The sequence below is a fragment of the Sabethes cyaneus genome, chromosome 2 (genome assembly GCF_943734655.1).
Source record: "Sabethes cyaneus chromosome 2, idSabCyanKW18_F2, whole genome shotgun sequence".
Lineage (NCBI taxonomy): Eukaryota > Metazoa > Arthropoda > Insecta > Diptera > Culicidae > Sabethes > Sabethes cyaneus.
Genome location: NC_071354.1, coordinates 136,936,690 through 136,957,211, shown reverse-complemented (window position 1 = coordinate 136,957,211; position 20,522 = coordinate 136,936,690). Strand labels below are relative to the sequence as shown.

Genomic DNA, 20,522 nt, shown 5'->3' with positions numbered 1-20,522 from the left:
TGCGTTCATAATTTTGGCTGGTCTTCCACTACCTTGCTTCCGAATAGTTGTTGGGCATCTCAGGATGTGGTAAACAGGCGAGAGCTAACACATACATACTCTTATTTCTCTCTGAATTCGTTTGTTGTTGAGCATAAGGGTCGCCAAAAAATTCCAAAACTTCAGTTACCACCCGTTAAAACTGTGCAAAAAGCCATGTAATTTTTATGCGCAATTCTTTTTTTGGTATATAAATTTAAGAAATACTGCATTCGTTCGCTAATTGCATGAATGAGGCAATACAACTGGCGAATTACGTTTTTTAATTGCACGATGGCTGCCAATATTTATTGTAAAACGTGATGCATTATCACCGTAAGGAACTCTTTACAGGCATGCACATGTGCACTACATATTGGGGAAAATTTTCAAATCTTTACAAATGAACCAAAAGCTGAATAAATACGTGTTCAATTCGTCAAAGTTTAGCAAAATTTGTATTAATTTGTTTGTAATATATCTGCAGAATCTGCGTAATGCAGAGAGAGAGAGTTTTTATTCGGAAACGCTGCATTTTTGTTCATAACAACTACCTAGGAAACCACGTGTACTTTGACAGATAACTGCTTTTAGTTGCACGATCGTGCAACTAGCGGACGTGCAATTAAAATACAGTGCAACTAGAGGACGTGCAATTAGCGCACGAGTGCTGTAGTATGAAAGTCATCATATAGGTATCATTAGGATTATATTTGATCTAAAACGGAAAATGTGTCAGGCATTATATAATTCGATAAGTTGTAACGTTTTAGAGTAATCAAAAAAATAAACCGCGTTAAAAGGTTCTTTATGGAAAACATATGATAATTGAATCACATAAAACCCCATTTCTGAATTTAACGCTTATTATAATCTTTATTATTTTTTACGCAATACGTATTTTACTCCATATTTTTCAATAGTTTAATATCATCAATTTTTTAGGAACGACACATATTTCATTGACAAATTTTCGTCGTAGTCGAATGTGCATGCATAAATTAGACACTATTTAATTATTTCGTCTCTTTCCACTTTTTTCTAACCAAGTTTTCTAACAGTTTACAGCTTCTATGGACATGAAATGGCTGCTAATCGAAAATGACAATTTGAACAACATCATCAATAACAATTCCGGACTCACCGGTGGGATCGTTAGTGTAAACGACTACAAAAATAAAAACAGTTATAATAATAGTTGTAGTACTAGTAAAACATCCTCAATACAAGCAACCTGTTCGCCGGTGCAATCAACCACAACTGTGATCATACCGCAAACCTCTACCGGAATATCCACGGCGACTGAAATGGGGGCGTCACTGGCTGAGCGCTTGGTGGCTGCCGTTGGTGTGGGAGTCGCAGTGGAAGCGCTGTCCGTGCCGACATCAACGAATGCAGCGATGACAGCAGCAGGCTCGGTAAATACGGTTACCACTCTGTGTGGTCAGTGCTGCAGCCCCATCTGCGATCGATATATAATGAAAGTGGCGGACATATCATACCATGAGCGCTGTTTGCAGTGCACATCCTGTGCCATCCGGTTGATGCATTCATGTTTCATGAGGGACGGGAAATTGTATTGCCGATTCGACTATGAAAGGTAAGCGAATTCGTGCTAATCCGTGTGCATTCGTTTTAAATTGTTTGTAGTGCGTATAAAGTGGGTTGCAACACATCCGTTATTTCGACCCTCGAAAAATATTTCTCATGTCAATTTCAATTGAAATACATTGTGCATTATTTTTAGTCTTTCTGCATGGTTCAGAAAACAGAACAAATAGATGAAAATACGAAACTCGTAGTTTAGTTCAAGATATTTTTATCAACAGGGCTTAAACACTTATTTTGAAGTATAAATGAGACTCCATAACGAACATATTCAGAGTCCGACCACTGAATAATCGTAGGTTTTAATGTTCAAACACACGTCATTGATTTCTGGGATTTCCAAAGCCGTTTTTATGCTCAAAACAAAAGATATGTTCACGAAAATTTATCATTTTGAGCGTAAAAACATAATGATAAATTTTCGTGAATATATCTTTTGTTTTAAGCATAAAAACTGCTTTTGAAATACCAGAACCATCAACCATCTGATATCTAATGATAAAAGCATTAGGATCGCGGCTGGCACACTAACCGACGAACATCGAAACGTGCTCGTGCAGTGCCTGCACATTTTCGTCGTCCCGGTTAGTAAGCGAGTTAAACAGAACTTCTCGTTTGGTGGTTTGACTACAACAGGCGGAAGAAGAAGCACAATTTATATCTAAAAATACCTTAAGCCGCCACTGTTGGTGGAGTTTGAAGTACGTCGTACGCTTAATAAGGGGGTTGTGGAGTCTCCCTTTTGTCCAGTCTGCTGTGATTCAAAGGTTCATCACTACCTGCGATCCACAGAGCCTAGGAGGAGAAGTGGGTTCGAATCGGGTTATAATTGGCTCCGATTATAGCTTGGTTCGATCCGCGGATTTCCCAGCTTGGATAAAAAGGAGCGGTACACAGCTACTTAAGCGTTGCTTCAATGACCCTCACTTATCTAATAGTTCGCTCTTTCCCCTTCCCGCCAGGTTTCATTATGTTCTGTCATCCTATCCACATCTTTGTTTCAGTATTTTCTTCTACCGTCCCTCCTACGTTAATTGTAAAATACTACCGTTATAAAAATTTTATGATATGCCTTATCTTATCAAAAGGTCAAGACAAAAACATGAGGTTGGTCATAAGTTTTACTATTTGGTTCAGAAAAATAGACATCAAAACTCTTTTCTTCTAAGCCGCCTACCTACCCGTACCGGAAAACTTTTTTATATAGAAATTTTCAATTTCTTACTTTCAGTAAAGGGAAAAACGTTTAACTGCCCTAACTGCTACAGCAAATCAAGGTTAGTCAAGGGAGGTTTTCTGATGTTCATATTTGTTTTTCACCCCCACTGGGTTACCCTTGACGATCGTCGAAATTTTCAAAGCGGAAACTGTTGAATGTATAAACAACGTCGATGGTTGCTAACCAATCGTTCCACGCACTTCTGTTCTACATACTGTGAAAACTAGATGACCTATTTTAACTCACCTTGCACCAAATTCTAGCAAATATGATGACACAGAAACATTCCGCCTACTGAAATACATACATATCAACGCAAATTTATAAGATGGTTAGTTTAGTATTTATTTAGTCTATAAGACGGATAGTGACATGGTATGAGTACCAAAGAGACCATTTTACCTTTGTTATACTATAGTTTTGTGAGCCGACGTTCCATTTAGGACCACAAAACAATTCAATTGTGATCTACTAGATTATAATACCTTCCAAACGAGAGTAATTGTGCATGAATCGGCTCATCCATTTCCGAGAAACACACGACTAAAGTTAAGCGTAACACACACACACACACACACACACACACACACACACACACACACACACACACACACACACACACACACACACACACACACACACACACACACACACACACACACACACACACACACACACACACACACACACACATACACACATACACACACACATACACACACACATACACACACATACACACACACACTCACACACACACAAACACACACACACACACACACACACACACACACACACACACACACACACACACACACACACACACACACATACACACACACACACATACACACACACACACACACACACATACACACACACACAGAGAGAGAGAGATTGCTCAGTTCGTCGAACCTATCAATTGGTATATGTGACTCGGCCCTCAGGGCCTTGGATCAATTTCGTCTTTTTCGACCAATTTCTAAATCTTTGTTATATAGTCCACCCAATTCTTTTTTTACACGGGGGATGCGTCCCGTGTAAAAAAACCGTGCATAAATAAACCGTGTTATTTCGAGAAACCGTGTAAAAAAATCCGTGTTATTTCGAGAAACCGTGCAAAAAAAGTCGTGCAAAAAAAATCCGTGTAAAAAAATCCGTGCAAAAAAAGAATTGGGTGTATAACAAAGGTAAAACATGTATCAAAACACAAAAGTGTTCCGATTTTGTTTAAATTTTGTGAATTTATTCCGTTTTAGAAAATTTTAGACCCATATTCTTCTATTTGACGTTTGGGTGCCTATTTTTAGGATACTTGACCATCCTCTGCAGCCGCTGCCGCTGTGTCATTGCCTGCAGCTCCGAGACCAGTGGACGTAACTGCCGCTTCTTGACATGTATGTCCATGTTCGCTATGTACTTTTTCACTGTTTGGCCGGTTGCACCGATCTCCCGGCCAAGCGCACGCAGTGATGCAGCCACTTTTCCCTCGGTCTTTCTCTTCAGCATCCTTTGGAGCTTCTTGTCGCTCAGGGTCGTCGGCCGTCCGGAACCGGGTTTTCTTTCGATGCTCTGATTATTGTCCACTAGTGCCAAGCTGTTGTAGATGCCGAAACGGACGTATTCGGCGTCCACAAAGTGCAGCACGATATCCGTTTTCGACACGGCAGGGTACCGTTCTTTAAACGCGCACGCTTCTGAACGGAGTAGCTTCACTGTTTTCGCCATCACGGTTAGAGTTCGACTGATAGAGCTGTAGAATTTTTTTGCAAGTAAACTAATGTAATAACCTTCCATGGGAAATTTATCAAACTCAATCAGCTGTCTTAATTTTTTTTATCACCATCCGAAAAAAGTCAAAGTTTTTAAAAAAAAATTAATTTATTAATCGCGTTTCAGAGCACCTTCTCACTTGAAGCGATTTACTATGAACTAAATTATGTACTATGAACTAATAAACTATGAATTTACTATGAACTAAAACACTTTGGCCTAATATCGGCTGCAATACTTGGGATTGATTAAACATATGACAGCTCAATAAAGCTAAAACCACTAAAGTAAACTGTCTCTGGCTTGCCTCTTTTCGCCCGCTTTCAATTTCGGTTTTTGGATTGCTAAATAACCGTTATCTCTTAGAAAGTTCAAGAGCACCTACTTTTAAAGTTATCCTGTGTGTCCTGTGCTATTTCGACTAGTTCTTTAATATTTATATCTGTTTTAAACAAGTACAAGAGATTGAAAAATATGAAAACATATTAGATTTTTCTGCTTGAATATTAAAGAGTTGTGACATATTTTATAGAACCAGAACTACAATAACAGTATAAGTTGTTATTTTGTTTGGTTTGAAAATATTAAACCAGTTTAAATAAACCAAAAACCCGAGCAAAGTTGAAACGAGAATTTGTTCGATCATTATGTATCTAACGACGTTGAAGAATGTTAGCAGAACATTAGCTGCTACTCGATGTTCAAACTCATAAAATTGTTTCGATATGATCCATGAATGATGTCGCCGCATATTGCCAATAGCCATTCGAAAAAATGATGAAAAAGGAAATACCAGAAGACAACGACGCGTGCATTTGGGGAGTTCGGATATCCCAAAGACTAATAACCGTCATCCGTTTTATGGCTATTTTTGGTTGGCCAGCCGGCCAGACAGAGGGTCCGGTACGGTTTACACTTTGGCCTTTGACGTTTTCGCCCGTAGACACGATGGTAGCAGCTGGAACAGGAAAATGGTTTTGTGTGGGTTCTGGCAGTTCAAATAAAATTGCAGTAGATGACTGCTCATTCCTACCCATTCACGTCACGTAAGGCACAAAAACGTGGATCCTAACGAGGGTGAAAATCTCCTGCTCTTAATCTGGTGCCGCACAGTATTGGTCTGAACCTTTCATCCATCAGTTTTTATCTTACGACCTATTTTATTTCCACAGTCAGTCGTTAAGATGACATAAACATATTTGCCTCTGTCGTAAAATGAACTTTTGAAAAAAAAAGTAACTTTAAAGACCCTCTTTAGCATAAATGCAGGAACAAGTGTTTGGTTCTGAGTTGAGCAGCTTGTGAAACGTGCACCACAAATTAATCGCCGAATCAGAACACATATTTTGTGATTTGGTGAAAGGGGTATTTTTACTTTCAGGGCCAGCTCGTAATATCAACATAATTTTCATCGATTCAAACATCCGTTTTCTTTTCCTGCTGATCTGCTAGTCAGATGAAAAGAGCAGCGTTCCGTGTAACGCAGGAGGGTTGAAAGGTCTGTTCCCTCCTAGGCCGCGGTGATTTCCGATGTGAGCAATAACGGGTCGCTGACTTTCTGCTATTTTACGCATAGTAAATGGTCATAGAGGAATTGTTCAAACAAATGATAAATTAGTTTTTAATGATAACCAGAATGTGCGGTGTAACGTAAATCATGTATAGTTTGTCATTGTTACGATACCACACGTGAGCAATGATGCTATATTGTGCCGCAGTGTGTATCTTGCACGTGTAGCTTTTACTTACTCACAGGTTTTGTTACACAGTTGAATTTTAATAGATATTATTTTCTAACTAATACAAACACATTCACGTCGAGGCGTCTCCCAGAAATGAAACTAAAGTTGAACGTCATTGTGAGCTGCTTTTTAAAAAATCTGATGAACTTTCATTTAATATCAAACGGTAAATACAACTGTTATGACAATTGTTGGAATTTCATTAACGTTAAAACCATTAATTTCGTTGCAGAACTGTTAAAATTGCTTGCATGATAAAAAAATAGTAATAATAATAAATCTGCGTCACACTGGTTATTAAATTAATATAAATTTAATAATTTCTACGAAGTACCGTTCTAATTCCAACTTAGAACAGTCTCAAACTTCAAACACATAGAATGAAATGTTCGTTAATGTCGCAAATATGATAAAATATTGTGCTTATTGTATACCACCGTGTCCGTTAGAATGCTCTCTATCCGGTGGTATACAATAAGCATAATATTTTATAATATTAGCGATACTAACGAATATTTTATTCTAGGTGTTCGAAGTTTGAGGCTTTTCTAAATTTGAATCAGAACGGTATTTCGGAAAAAATAGCGACAAAAGTCGGGTTGGCCCATTTTTTGCAACATTTAATAAATAATCCAATAAATTAAAAGACAAAGTATCGGTACTTGGCAAATTAATCAAAAAAAAAAAAAAGAAATTAAAACTATGTAATGCAAACTAACTTGAATTTTAAATGTTTTATGAAAAAAGATTAAGTAATTTGATTTATTCCAACACCATAGTAAGGAAGTTTATGTAATGGTAATCGGTGATATTTTTTGTAATTTTATGTGGAATCGCATAAGCGTCTGTATATTAAAGAGAATTCAATAATATTTGATCATAATAACGATGTATTGTCTAACAACATTCCGGTGGTATTTTTCACTGATTCCATTTCGCAGGCTGTTTGGTCGAAACAGATGTCTTGGATGTGGCGAAAAGATTAGTGCAGACGAGCTGGTAATGCGAGCACTTGATAACGTTTTTCATCTTAAATGTTTCATCTGTGTTGTATGCGGTGTCCGCCTCCAGAAAGGCGATCAATATATCATCAAGCAGAGCCAGTTGTTTTGTCGGCCGGACTATGAGAAGGAGGTAGAAATGTTCCAGGGATATAGTTACGGTGAGCACATTTTCTATGCTCTTTACACTGTGGTAAGCTGAACATTTCTCATGAACTATTTCGCAGATGATTATTGCTGTGACGATATTTTTCAAACAAGGATTGATGGACGAAGGGGTCCTAAACGACCACGAACTATACTTACTACTCAACAACGAAGGGCTTTTAAAGCATCGTTTGAAGTTTCACCAAAACCTTGCCGGAAAATCCGCGAGGGACTAGCCAAAGACACTGGTTTAAGCATACGCATAGTACAGGTTAGTCAGCTAGACTTTTGTATTCTTTCCGTAAGGGGTTTCGAAGGACTAAAATTTATTTTATTTCCTTTTCATAATGCACAGGTATGGTTCCAGAATCAACGAGCAAAAATGAAAAAAATTCAGAAAAAACAGATGAAGGAGGGTAATAAAGGAAACCATAACAGCAACAGTAAGGGTAACGAATCTCAGGACGAACTATCGGAAAACGAAACTAAACTTTCGATGAAAATTAAGGACGAAAATTCAAGTAAGTAAAGACATCAAAGACATTTTAAAATTTGTGCTTGTATGTTACTGATATGAAAGAGTCTATATCGACTTATGCCGTTTATAACATTCAAATACGAAAGGGGCTGCTAATCTATTCGCTTCTTTCCGGGCGGAACTGCTTAACACTTCCACGAGAAAACCCTTGACAATCGACGAGCCAACATCATCTACATACCACACAACCAATGGCATGATGTGAAAGGTGTAAAGGAACTTTTCATTTACATTTCAACATACTTTTGTTCCTGGTAGCATATTTTTGACACTCAAAGTCCCATTAGTCTTTGTCAGCGGGTGCGAATGTGAAATACTTTCTAACCCACTTTCTCCTACTTCAACATTTAGCAGGTAGGACTAAACGAACTGTAGCTTTCCCTAGCTAAATCCAGTATGTTGGTATATACATGTAAATTTTTCATTCACCAACAGCGACTATGTGCGAGATAATATGGAGGACTGGGTGTAAACACCTTTCGTTTCACACTTAGTTTTTCTTGCCGAAGTCAGTGGATTATATGCCAGCCCATATTTTGATGAAAGAGGAAAGAAAGTGGTGTTGTAAGATTTTCGAAGAACCGCGTATCCAAGTATAAAACAAAAACTGGATTTCGTCGTAAATGATATGGTAGCAAAATATCATTAATTAAAATAGCTTCCGATCCTGGCTACATTTTTAACGTACAAAGATTTTTGAAAAATTGAAACTTATATTTGAAATTTTTTGTTCTTTCACTGACGAGTTTTATAGCAGAATTTCTAATACGAGTAAGGAGATTCACTGTAAACATATAGCTGATATAGTGTTCTCTACAAACATGTTATCAGGACGAACCGATAGTCACTTGCTGCACGATTTCATTTTAACCAAAGTCAAGTCGTCCTTCGAAAAATACGAGTGAAAACTCCAGCCTCATAGAAATAAAAACGTGCCGTTTTATGAGAGCATTCAATGTTTTCTTTCTCTTTTTATTTTCGAGATTTTCAGCCTTGGGCTGGTTCATCTTGAATAGCATTCAATGATCTTCAGCATTTAGTGGATATTACTATGCCACCAGCTACCATTTAAAATATGCTTAAATTGTATTTATTGTGACAAATGCATTCTTTTTAATGTTTGTCGTTGTATTAATATTACTATATAAGTTTTTTTTGGGAACCGGGCTTGAAATTCGACAGATTAAGAAGACAGCAAGACAGCGCCGATATTCTAGGTTTAAAAAATTCGAATTCTCCCATTTTCCTGGAAAACTACAAGGAACATTTCTCAGAAATCGCTTGTTTTGAAAAATCATAACTCTTGAACCATACATCGTAGAACAAATATATTGTTCTGAAGGTACGAAAAAAATCATGTCAGGAAAAATATCATATGAAAAAAGTTTTCCCCAAAATTTTCTATGACGCACAGTGCGTTGAACGGGATAAAAATTAAAACTGCTAGTTTTATCAGCTAGACATTTTATCAAGTTAGTGTAATGAAAAAAGTAGTTTGTGATAATCAAAGCTGGTATTTGCTAAAATGTCTGAAAATATTCACACAATGGCAAAAATGTCTCAAGCGCCAAATTTTTACGCACACATTGCAAAAGTTTTTCATCATCGGATGGGTTGCCTAGGTTGCCTACGGCTTTATAACTACAAAGCTGTGAAAGCGGCTTTTGTACTACAAATACTTTGGTAATTCAGAAATACCATCTAGTGTTGGATGCCTTCCCAAGCAACAATGTGAGTTTAATTGTACTCTTATGGTGGTTTTCAAGACCAATTTTGGTCTTTTTAACTTGTTAAACGTAGCTACCAATACCACCCCCCCCCCTCACCTTTCCACTCTTTCCCCACCATTCCGAAAAAGAAAAAAAAATCATCCCCTACCGTCCCTTCATCAATTGTAGAACCACCGCACGTAGGAGTATATAACCCAAAAAGCTCTAAATTGCTTCTTTCCAGTCGATATTGACAAAACATGATCAGAAATATCTTACAATTAATATCTTACAATTCTGCAAACAACGTAACAACGCATGTATAGGTGTATGTGTGTATGTAAAGGTGTATGTGTGTATGTAAATGTGTAGGAGTGTATGTGTACGTATGTGTTCTACTAATCTGTTTCATAGTCGCTGCATTCATCGTTTAAATTGCATACGTGTGAGGGATACGCAGAAAATAACCACGCTAATAATTTTCGCGTAGGAGTCTAAATAGGTGGAATCTCCGCAATATTAATATCAACCTCAATTTCTGGGGTAATTTTCGTAATTTGTTTATTTGAAACTAATTCATCTGACAATGATGGTGTCTTAATGAATAAAACTACACTAAACTAACAATGAGTTAATTGTACTTTTGAAACGCTCAGTCGGTTCGCCAAACTCGAAATGCTCTTCAACAGTCGTAAATGCACGGATGCATGCTGATACTGGTTCATAGTATCCAAACACCGTTCGATGGAAAATTGGTTATAATAACGTCGTATTTTGAAGAGATCTACCTTGTATGCGAAAATTCAACATTGAGAAAAGTTCGGGGGCATCAATTTCACTATTAATCAATTTCGCAATAAACAGTGACTGCTGAACTTTCCGTCGTCGTTCTAGAGTATCTAAGCCCAATAGCCAGCATCTATCAGGATACGGTGACAAACTATTAGGATCTCGCCAAGCCAAATTTTTTAGCGCTAAACGAATAAACCGTTTCTGAACACGATCAATTCTTAGACACCATGTAACTTGGTAAGGATGCCATACGATACACGCATTTTCCAAAATTGGACGAACGAGAGCACATTACAGCGACTTCCAAATCCTTCGCTATCCTGGCGACAAAACCTAACTGTAGTACATTGCTTTCGATATGATTGTTGTATTTTAAGTTGTACGACACTTGTCAGTCAAATACAATTCTAAATCCGTCACTTTTGTATCTCTAGTAAGAGTAAAGCCGTCGATGTTATAGTCGAGCAACATTGGATGTACCTTGCGATGGAGCGTGACCACTTAACATTTTTCCACACTGATAATTAATTTGTTTCGTTGACACCAATCAGCAAATGATATTAGCGAGTTTTGTAAGCGCCAGCAATCTTCCAATGTGTGTACTACTACGTACAGCTTCAGATCATCTGCGTAAACTAGATGAATAGTAATCACTGTTTGTATCGAGGACATTCATGTATAAATACATAAAATACATGAAAACTATTGAAAACATTTCTACTTACTGGTAAATACTCACCTATGGTGAATAGAAACAATTTCACTCAGATATTCAGCTTTTTACACCAACGAGCGGTAGGAACGCACTTTAAAAGCAAAACAATTGATTGCCGAATGGCTTTCTAAATTGGCAGCTTGCTGAGTGAAGAAAAGCATGAATTCAGTTCAAAATATTAACGTGACTAGCAGGCTTTGCTAAGATTACAGATACTACATTTCATATTTCAGATTTATGGCCAACTTTTTATGCCAAATACTCCTATGCGCACCGTTTCAAAAAATATTAGCCGCAATTAGGTTTATTCATTTTTTTTTTCAAGAAATATTTTCACACTACCTATATGAAATAAAATTTCCTTGAGTTTAATTTTAAACAGTAATAACATAAAACTTCATGTACAGTGGTTTCTTCTAACAGAGACAATGTAGTATAATAGAAACAATGGAATTCTGACAAATTTATCAGTGCTTGACATTGATCTACAAATATTGAAATATCCTGCAGAGTTGCATAGTTGCAGCTGAAACCTGTTCGATCTTGTAGAGGACATTTTGAACAATCATTCTATGTATATTAGGATTACTGTTGTTTGAAGGCCAATATCTATGTCCTTTCTATGTAACGATTTTTAGGAGAGAGGCCAAAATGAATTCCTGCTATAAATAAAATTTATTTTACTAACCTTGATTGGTTTTCTCCATTTACTAGCGTAATGAATAACCTTTAAAAATGAAAGCAAAATTTGTATTCAAAATTCACTCTGCAACATGACAGTTTGAACGCTTGTAATAGTAGTTTTGGCGCTTTCCTAAGCAAACTAATACTTGTTTGCATAGCAGAAGGCATCTATAAACAATTTTAAATACTTAGTATACCAGATTAAAAAAAAGTGAAAAACGATTTTTGTCTATGGCTCAACGCACTGTGCGACGGTGTAAAATTCCATAAACAATAAAATTTGTTCTAATCTAGGAAAATAATATTTTTTTTCGTAGAATTGCTTAATTCATATTGCGTAAGTAAGGATAACATTCTTAAAAATGCCCATTTGCGGTTTTCAGCGTGATTGGTGCTGAATGGAAATCCCTTTCTTTGCTTCCTGGTGCGGCGGAATGTGCTATGAAGTTAAAACGTGTGCTAAAATATCACCACGTGTCGAAAAGTTACGGGTTCATAAGGTTTCATAAAAGTCAAAAGATTGTGAAATATGTCGAAACAATGGCCAATTGTATAAAAGTGTTATGAATCCTTGCTTGATGGCGTTTCCATAGACAGTGAGTTAGTTGCGGGCGATTTCGTTCGTACCAACATATCGAACGCGAAACGAAAAGGATTCATATTTCGAATTGGGGGTTAGATTGGGATGAGTAGGTCTGGTGTGCTGGTTTGAAATGAAAAATTATATGTTTTCAAGTAGGGAGAAAATTTGCTACCATGTTTGACTAGACGCACGCTATCTCTCTCATCCGCACGACAGAGTGGGTGGATGCTAAGAGGATGGATAAACACACTTTTTGTTTCCTTGCTGGTCCAGCATCTTTCCTGCTATTGAATTGAAATAGAAATATAGTGATGGCGACTGACAAAGGGGGAATGCGCCTGTGCGTGTGTTCAATGCAAAAACTTTTTCTTCCCGCACATTTTCGGGTCGTTTAACAGACGCCATTGTACGTGCCTGGAGAATTTCACTGACAACATGCGAACTCTTGTCTTAGCATTCTCGACGCTTTTCTTTTTTTCGTTACAGGATCAAACAATTATCTTCACGATAGCTGTAGTGATACTGAAGGAGGAATTAATGACAATGATTCTTTCGGATCACGCATAAGTTCCGGTGCGGAAGCATTCAAGCCAGTTAAAGAGGAACTAGATATGGACGAAGAATATTTTCGAATGATGACGGCGGCTGCGCGCTTCACAGGAAAAGGATTCGAAGGTGCGTAGAGAATATCAAATTTTTGGCATTCAGATTTAGTTTTTATTTCGATTTAGCCGCCCTGTATTCTATCTAATTGAAATTGCATTGCTGTTTCAGTACGGGAGTTGAACAAAATCCTTCCAGATTTGTTGGGGTTTTCCAGACTTTTTAAGGTCTAACCAGAAATAAAGTTGTTTCTCAAACAAATTCTTTCATTAGATCAAATGGCTGCCTGTTTTTTAGTATATGCCAGATTCTAGCAAGTAACAAATCAATATTAGTAGCCTTATATAAACGGAAATAATGAAATTAAGAATTCAATTTTGCTTATATTCATACTTCTGACATTCTTTTAAAAAACATGAATACTCACAGGTTCTAAGATTTAGTTTTAATAATCCGAACTTCAACAGGTCACAATAATTCGGAGGAAAATTATATAATTGTTCTAAAAGAATTTAAATTAATGAAAATTTCCTTATAAGGATAGACTGTTTTACAACCTGTTTTACCTGCGCTTGAAACTAAATATATTTTTTTCTGCCGGAACAGTAAAAATCAATAAAACAAAATAAAGCTTCTTATGGTGTCTTACTAAATTTCACAACATCCGCGATTCTGCATCAAGTGAGCATGCTGTGAATGCTTTTTTATAACAAAAACACTTTTCATATTTACGCGACACATTTTAGCTATAGCTTTAGCAGAGTAAAAAGGAATGAAGAGAAAATAAACGAACGCTGCCTACAGATTTAAAGAGTGTTGAAAACATTTCAGCGTCCAAGAAGTTGTCTTGGGGTGTACACCATGAGTTACCAAGAGAAACGCGTAATCTTGCATACTGGTATGCAGGGGGTGGAAGATCTATGCGGAAGGTATTAAAAAAGAATTTCATTCGTTTTTATATGCTTTATCTGGGCACGGTTTGGGTAAAACCGCCTTTGCTTTTCTTACAGCGAAACGGTTATGATTTCGTTCCGAAAAAGAAAGCTTTTCATTTAGGCAAGACAAAACAGTGGTACATCTAGCAATAGATTCAGTCTCGAAAAAAGAAAAATTTGAAGTGGGTGCTTGTTTTAATGCTTTCTAGTAAATTAGCAATGCAAGCCAAACTAAAATAAAATAAAGGGATTTCGCCTGAGTACAAAACTTTAATAAATAGAAGTCAAAAGTGTCCTTGATATAAAGCAATCAGCATGGGATAGTTGACAAAAGTATGGTGGTCCTTAACAAGGAGGTCCAAAATAATTTATTTATTGGAACATACAAAGTACAATTACAAACGTATCATCAACGAGAGAGTCGTCGTTGAAAGGTTTTAGATGTCCAGTTGCACCAATCGGACAGGGTCGTATAGTTCATAGTTTACACTCCGTCTTTGCCGGCACAGGAAATTCCTAGTTCTGAGGTGTCGTTCGGGTGCATAACTTACATGTTTGTAAAAATTTTCTGTACTGCTTCGATTCTAGCGATCCAAAGTTTACTGAAGTTTTTCGAGCGTCTTAGTAGAATACGAATCCTGAAATAAATAAAAAAGAAAACTTTACCAATTAAATTCCACTATTTATATTTATTCGTGACAGATACGTATACGTCGTAGGCGAAGACTTGCATAATTTATTTTCGAATACCCCCTGCAAGTCGTAGGGGACATACACATCTGTCACGAATAAATATAAATAGTAGAATTTAATTGGAAAAGTTTTCTTTTTTACTTAATTTCAGGATCCGAAATTTGTTGATAAGGACACCAGATCACAGCGAAAGGAGATGATGAAGCACTTCGAGATACTCACGGTAAGCATGTTACTCGAGCACCAATCTTCAAATTTGTTCACTAGGCGTTGCAGTTCAATGCAGTCGGAATTTATTTTGATTACCTTCAAGATTATCACATCGTCGGCATTAAAAGACCGACAGCTAGCAGGCAGGAGAGCTGATGCTTCATTTATAAAAAGAGTCCAAGGTTGCTCCCCTGTGGTACACCAGAGTAGTGTTCGACATCGGAACGAAAATTGAAGTCCGGGTTCCGGTCCGGTTAGAAGGCGTCACGAACTTGGCTATTCCGACTATAAAGAGTAATAATCCGGTCCGATTTGGCTCTGTTCAGGTCGGACCGGAATAAAGTCGGAATAACAAAGTTCGTGCCGATAACTGAATCTTTTCATAGAATAGGAAACTTACACTGCTGGATTGAAGCATCGAACAATAGTGAAAGAGGTCTGGCGAGAACAATAGGACAACTTTTCAGGAAGCATGATGGAATACCGTCAGGTCCGGCCACTAATAAATATTTTAGTATTCCGCTGGCAGCATCGACAATACCCAAGTAACAATTTGGATTTTATTGCACTTTTATGATGGCATTTAAGACCAAAATTGGTCTTGAAGACCAGCATAAGAGTACAATAAAACTCACATTGTTGCTTGGGTGTCCTCAGTTACACGACAAACATTGAGGTTTTTCGACTTCGTTAGCAGTGTTTTTAACAGCAGAGGTGATTTGTTCCAAGGAAGCAGTGAAAACGCTTAAAGCTTGCATGAAATGTGCTGCAAAGAGGCTGCATTAATGGCTTTTCGATGGTCTAGAAACAAATTGACAAGCAGGCTATCTTCGCTTCGATTTAACAAACGACCATAACTTCTTAGGATTCCTACGACGGTATCTTTGCATTCGTAGAGTATACTGTTTATATAGACTCGAAAATTACTACAAGCACGATTTGAAATGCACGCGTAACAGCAAATCTTGCACATTTCAATCGACGGAGAAGCGCGTTTCCCCATGAAGGCTTGCGAGCGACGATAATCGGTGGTCAAGCTATTCAAAGTGCGAATGAATTGATCAACGGCGATATCAACATCAGCAGAAAATAACAAGGATCGCCTTTAACAAAGAGGCCTTCAAAATCAGCTTTGTGGAAATCTAAACCGTTGTCGTCGATAACATTCCCAAACACAACAGGGAATGGCAAACTCAATATAGGTAATAGTAAGGTTAGTCCTTATAAAGCAATAGCCAGATTTGCTGCTTCTTACCTCCTACCTTCAAACTTACTGTGGGTGCTTTCGATTCTGGATAACTATCGTTGGGTAACTATGCTACTGCAACTGTTGTACTAACCAATTAACTGCAACGACTACGGCAAATGAAAATTTAGCCGCAGTCGATGGCGCTATTGCTTCTTCCGGACCAGTTCCATAAATGCAGGCCGTTACTGGTAATATTTCCAGAACTGATTTCACTTAAATGGCCATATCTCGGTTATTTTTCGACAGATCTCCGTTCTCTTTTCACCAATCGACTGAATATAATGTCTATTTAAATGAGAGTGCGTATGTTAGCCTTTTTCTCCCCTTTTTGCCAGTATTTTTTGTTTTGTTTTTTGTTTAAAATGGCGTGGTGTTAAAACAAGAAGAATTCCGTGAGCACATTGTAAACTTCTACGAATTGCACAAATATCTCGGCAAAAAGTATACGGTAAAACATTTTAAAATTTTACCACAGCCTCACATCCCCAACAACTAGTCGCAAGCAAAGTAGTGAAAGACTAGCCAAAATTATGGACGCAGAAGGACTTCGTTCTCTTTCTCGTGCTTTCAGCAACAAGGATTCCGGCAGCCAACGGGATTCCACAAAAAAGTTCAACTGTTCCCACCAGTCCATCTGCAAAACATTGAAAAAAGTCGGAGGAAGTGCTGAAAGAAGACAAGAGCTCCGGAATATACTGACGGACAGATTTCGACGCAGAAATCCCAATGCCGCTGGTTGATAACAAATTACTCCGGAAAATGTTTTATTTTGGACAACGAAAGTTACTTCTTTCTTTCGAAGACGCACATTCCCGGAAATAATCGATACTATTCCATGGATAGTTTTACGGCATCTCCGAACATAAAATACAAGATTAAACATAAGTTTGAACAGAAAGTGATATCTAAGTTACCATTTCCGAAAGAGGTATTTCTAAGCCATGGTTTAAGCCCTCTGGTTTGGCTAGATGTGCACCAGAACGAATGTTTGAAGAAAATTATGATACCGTTTGTACAAACACATCATGCTGATGGACAATACGTGTTTTGGTCAGATAAAGAATCATCGCATTACGCCAAAAACACAATCATTCATAAATACCCATTCGATCCCATTTTTACTCAAAAAGCAGAACTAAACTTAACTGAACTAAACTAAAAATAACTGGAGAACCACGAATTGCAAACATTTGACTGATAGAATCAAGAGATGCATTCACAAAGTTGACATGACGGACATACCAAACTCTCTTGTTCCGACATCAAACGGAAGCTTCGCAGACCAGCCGCTTATGGACAGTTTTCAAATGTTCACTAATTTTTTTTCAACAATGGACCATGTATCTTTAGTTTCAGTTAGTCAGATCTTTTTCAAATATCTTTTGTTTTTTTTGTCAGCTTGAGAAAAAATTCCAAACTTTTAGTTGTCGTCCGTTACAATAATTTTGATAAATCCCCTATGACTTTAGTCTTCTTCTCGCTAAAACTTGGTTGAGCTCGAGAGGTTATTTATTCGATGTGTTTGATTTTTTGAATTTAAATCTATTAATAAACATACGATCACAGAGGACATTCTTGTTCATATAAAATTTTTAAAGTTTAATTAAACCACCGGACGAATCAAATATCAGTAAGTATAACTCATTCATCACATTCATGCACCAATTGGTGATTTTTTACATAACGCGAATAAAATCTCGCAAAAGTCGCCAGACTATTATCATGAGACAACACCGAAGTTGGTAACCGACACAAAAATATGTGCGGCATCAGCGGATTACGAAGTCATGTAATGGATTAGCCACCTGTGTGCACACATAGGGTGGGTGGTGCGGAAACCACGCAAGAGCTGTGTCAGCACTGCTGGATCAACTTTTTGTTTCTGCTGGGCATGAGCTCGTGTTTGCACCATAAACATAAATATTTATGGGCAATTTGTAGCAAAAAACTACCTCGTACATAAGCCCAACATGGTTGCAAAAACAACACATTCTGTATTGAACAAAAACTTTATTCCATGGTGTTTTTTTTGTCCTCGCCATGGGTATTTTTTGCAAAAAAAGATTTAGCGAAGCAAATTGAATGGCTTTGTTTTCCCACTTAGGTAATATTGGCTTTGATATATTTTTGTTGGATGGGAAGTTAAATTGATCTATGAATATGAGCAATTTTTTCGTTTTTATTTTTAATGCTCTTTTTGAAGAGTTTATGTGTATATGTCAATATGCGTATAAATATGCATTATTTATATTCAAAGTGTACTGAAGTGGATTGTTTCCTCATATTTACAGATCCATCGACAGCTGTAAAAAGCGAAAATATTCCACTCAACGCAATGATGGGCATGGAGTACCCTTCGTTGCAACAACTGACAACATCGATGACCCCACCACATGCTCAGCTGTTGAACCCGATCGATCGTCTGTATTCTATGCAAAACTCTTATTTTTGCAGTTTGGATGGCCACCAACCGGGAAGCAGTGGCGGAAATAGTAATACCGCTGACCTTCCGTTACCGAGCAGCCATATGCACCATCATTCCAATCCGCTGCACATAGGACTGTCAAGCACTCTCCACGAGCATCACCAGGATTCTCCCGTAAACACCGTAACAGCAGCTGGCGGTGAACCAGGTATGCAGCAGCCACTACCTACGCATCACGGAAATCACGGTCAACCGTTAAATGCCATTCAACAGCATCCTGCTCATCAGCACACACAACAGCACCTGTAAATGAGTCGGTGCATTGGACAATCTGAAGGTGTGATTTTATAGTAGACATAAACTGGAGCTTATACAGTGGCGTAGAAAGTTGCATTTTGCAAAATGAACAAAAAAACTCTTTTGTGAAACTGTATTAAGTGCTTCGAATTGTCTGTATAGGCGCATTAAAATTTAAACTGTATATAAGTGCTTTACTCTCTCATCTACGCCACTGTTGTTAGTTATACTGTAGCGTCCCTGGGCATTTTGTATCCCTTAAGCACAAGAGAAAAAAAACACGAAAATGTTAATGAATTTATTGTTACAATTTATAAACCAGTGAGCAATTATGCTAATCGATTGTCGTTTGATCGTTGGAGCGTTAAAAGCAAATAAGCATTACGCCGTAAGTCGTGGTTAACCTTCAAGCCGATACACTTGTTAAGGTGAATAATCCAATCGACCGGAAATGTATGATTAATATAAAATTTATAACGATGACGACCATTGACCTTTGACATGTAACGCACCAAAAGTTTACCTGGAAATCAGATGATGAAGATACATAAAAAGGACGTCATGTGCTGGTTTTTACATAGAGTGTAGAGCGGTTTCGAATGAGTAGAATACACTGGATTTATACTAAGTGTATATTTGTGTTTATCTAGCTTAAACATATTCACATCTAGCTTATAATATCTGAATAAATTGCATTTAATAAAATCACCGAGTAATTAATTGAGAAAGATAATCTGTAATACGGTCACATCCAGTTAAGGATAAACATTGATTTTAAAACCTCTGTTTTAGCAGAATTAACATCAAACTTCCATCATATTAAATTTTACAGTGTCATTACGCCATAAAAATAAATATGATGGAAATTAATGATTTATTCTGCTAGAACAGAGAGTGTTAACTCATTACTGTGGGTGATTCAAAACCCTAGAGAGGCAGCATAAAGAAGGGAAAAAGTACACTAAAGAAATGAGGTGTTTTTTTTTAAATATTAGGCATTTGCGGTGGTTTGCTTCGAATATTTATGTTTTATGAAATTTACCGACAGTGATATTGTAGAAAAGTTGTTTTTGAAGTTCAATTTACAGCAACCAACATTTTGATAAAAACTGTTTTAAAAACGAAACGATATTTTGATATATACTTTAAATATTTAGATGAAACTTTGAATTTATTTCTGTTTTTTTTGAATCTGATTTCCTTTTGGTAGGGTAGAGGATCCATATTTCGCCAGGTACCATATTTCGCCAGTTTGATGAATCCAAAGCATTTTTGCATATTTTTGGTAGACTTAAAAGAAATTATTTGACGAATTGGTAAAACTGAGGACATCAATACCTAATTGACCAATCCTTTTTAAACTTTCAAACAATAAAATATAACCTATTAGAAAGCGTTTGGCATAATTCATTTATTCAACTTCAATAGTTTAACCGTATGCTCGTACTTTACGCTTAATTCCACTCATAAGGTTCTGTACAACATCTGGCTGCAGCTACTTCTGTACGGAAATCCACATTTTCTTCATGTAAGATTTAATCTCCTTGGGATACTTCCGTAGTGCCTGCTTCATGATAGGCC

The 20,522-nt window shown here is 37.2% G+C and overlaps 1 protein-coding gene across 1 annotated transcript; it reads left to right on the top strand.

Moving 5' to 3' along the window:
• The first annotated feature begins 1,097 nt into the window (after positions 1 to 1,097).
• LOC128736046 (LIM homeobox transcription factor 1-alpha) lies at positions 1,098 to 18,953 on the top strand. The gene is made up of 6 exons (XM_053830530.1): positions 1,098 to 1,618; positions 7,302 to 7,522; positions 7,589 to 7,779; positions 7,864 to 8,029; positions 13,016 to 13,204; positions 18,511 to 18,953. Exons 1-6 carry the CDS (start codon positions 1,098 to 1,100, stop codon positions 18,951 to 18,953), a joined length of 1,731 nt encoding a protein of 576 aa, XP_053686505.1.
• The last annotated feature ends 1,569 nt before the right edge of the window (positions 18,954 to 20,522 follow it).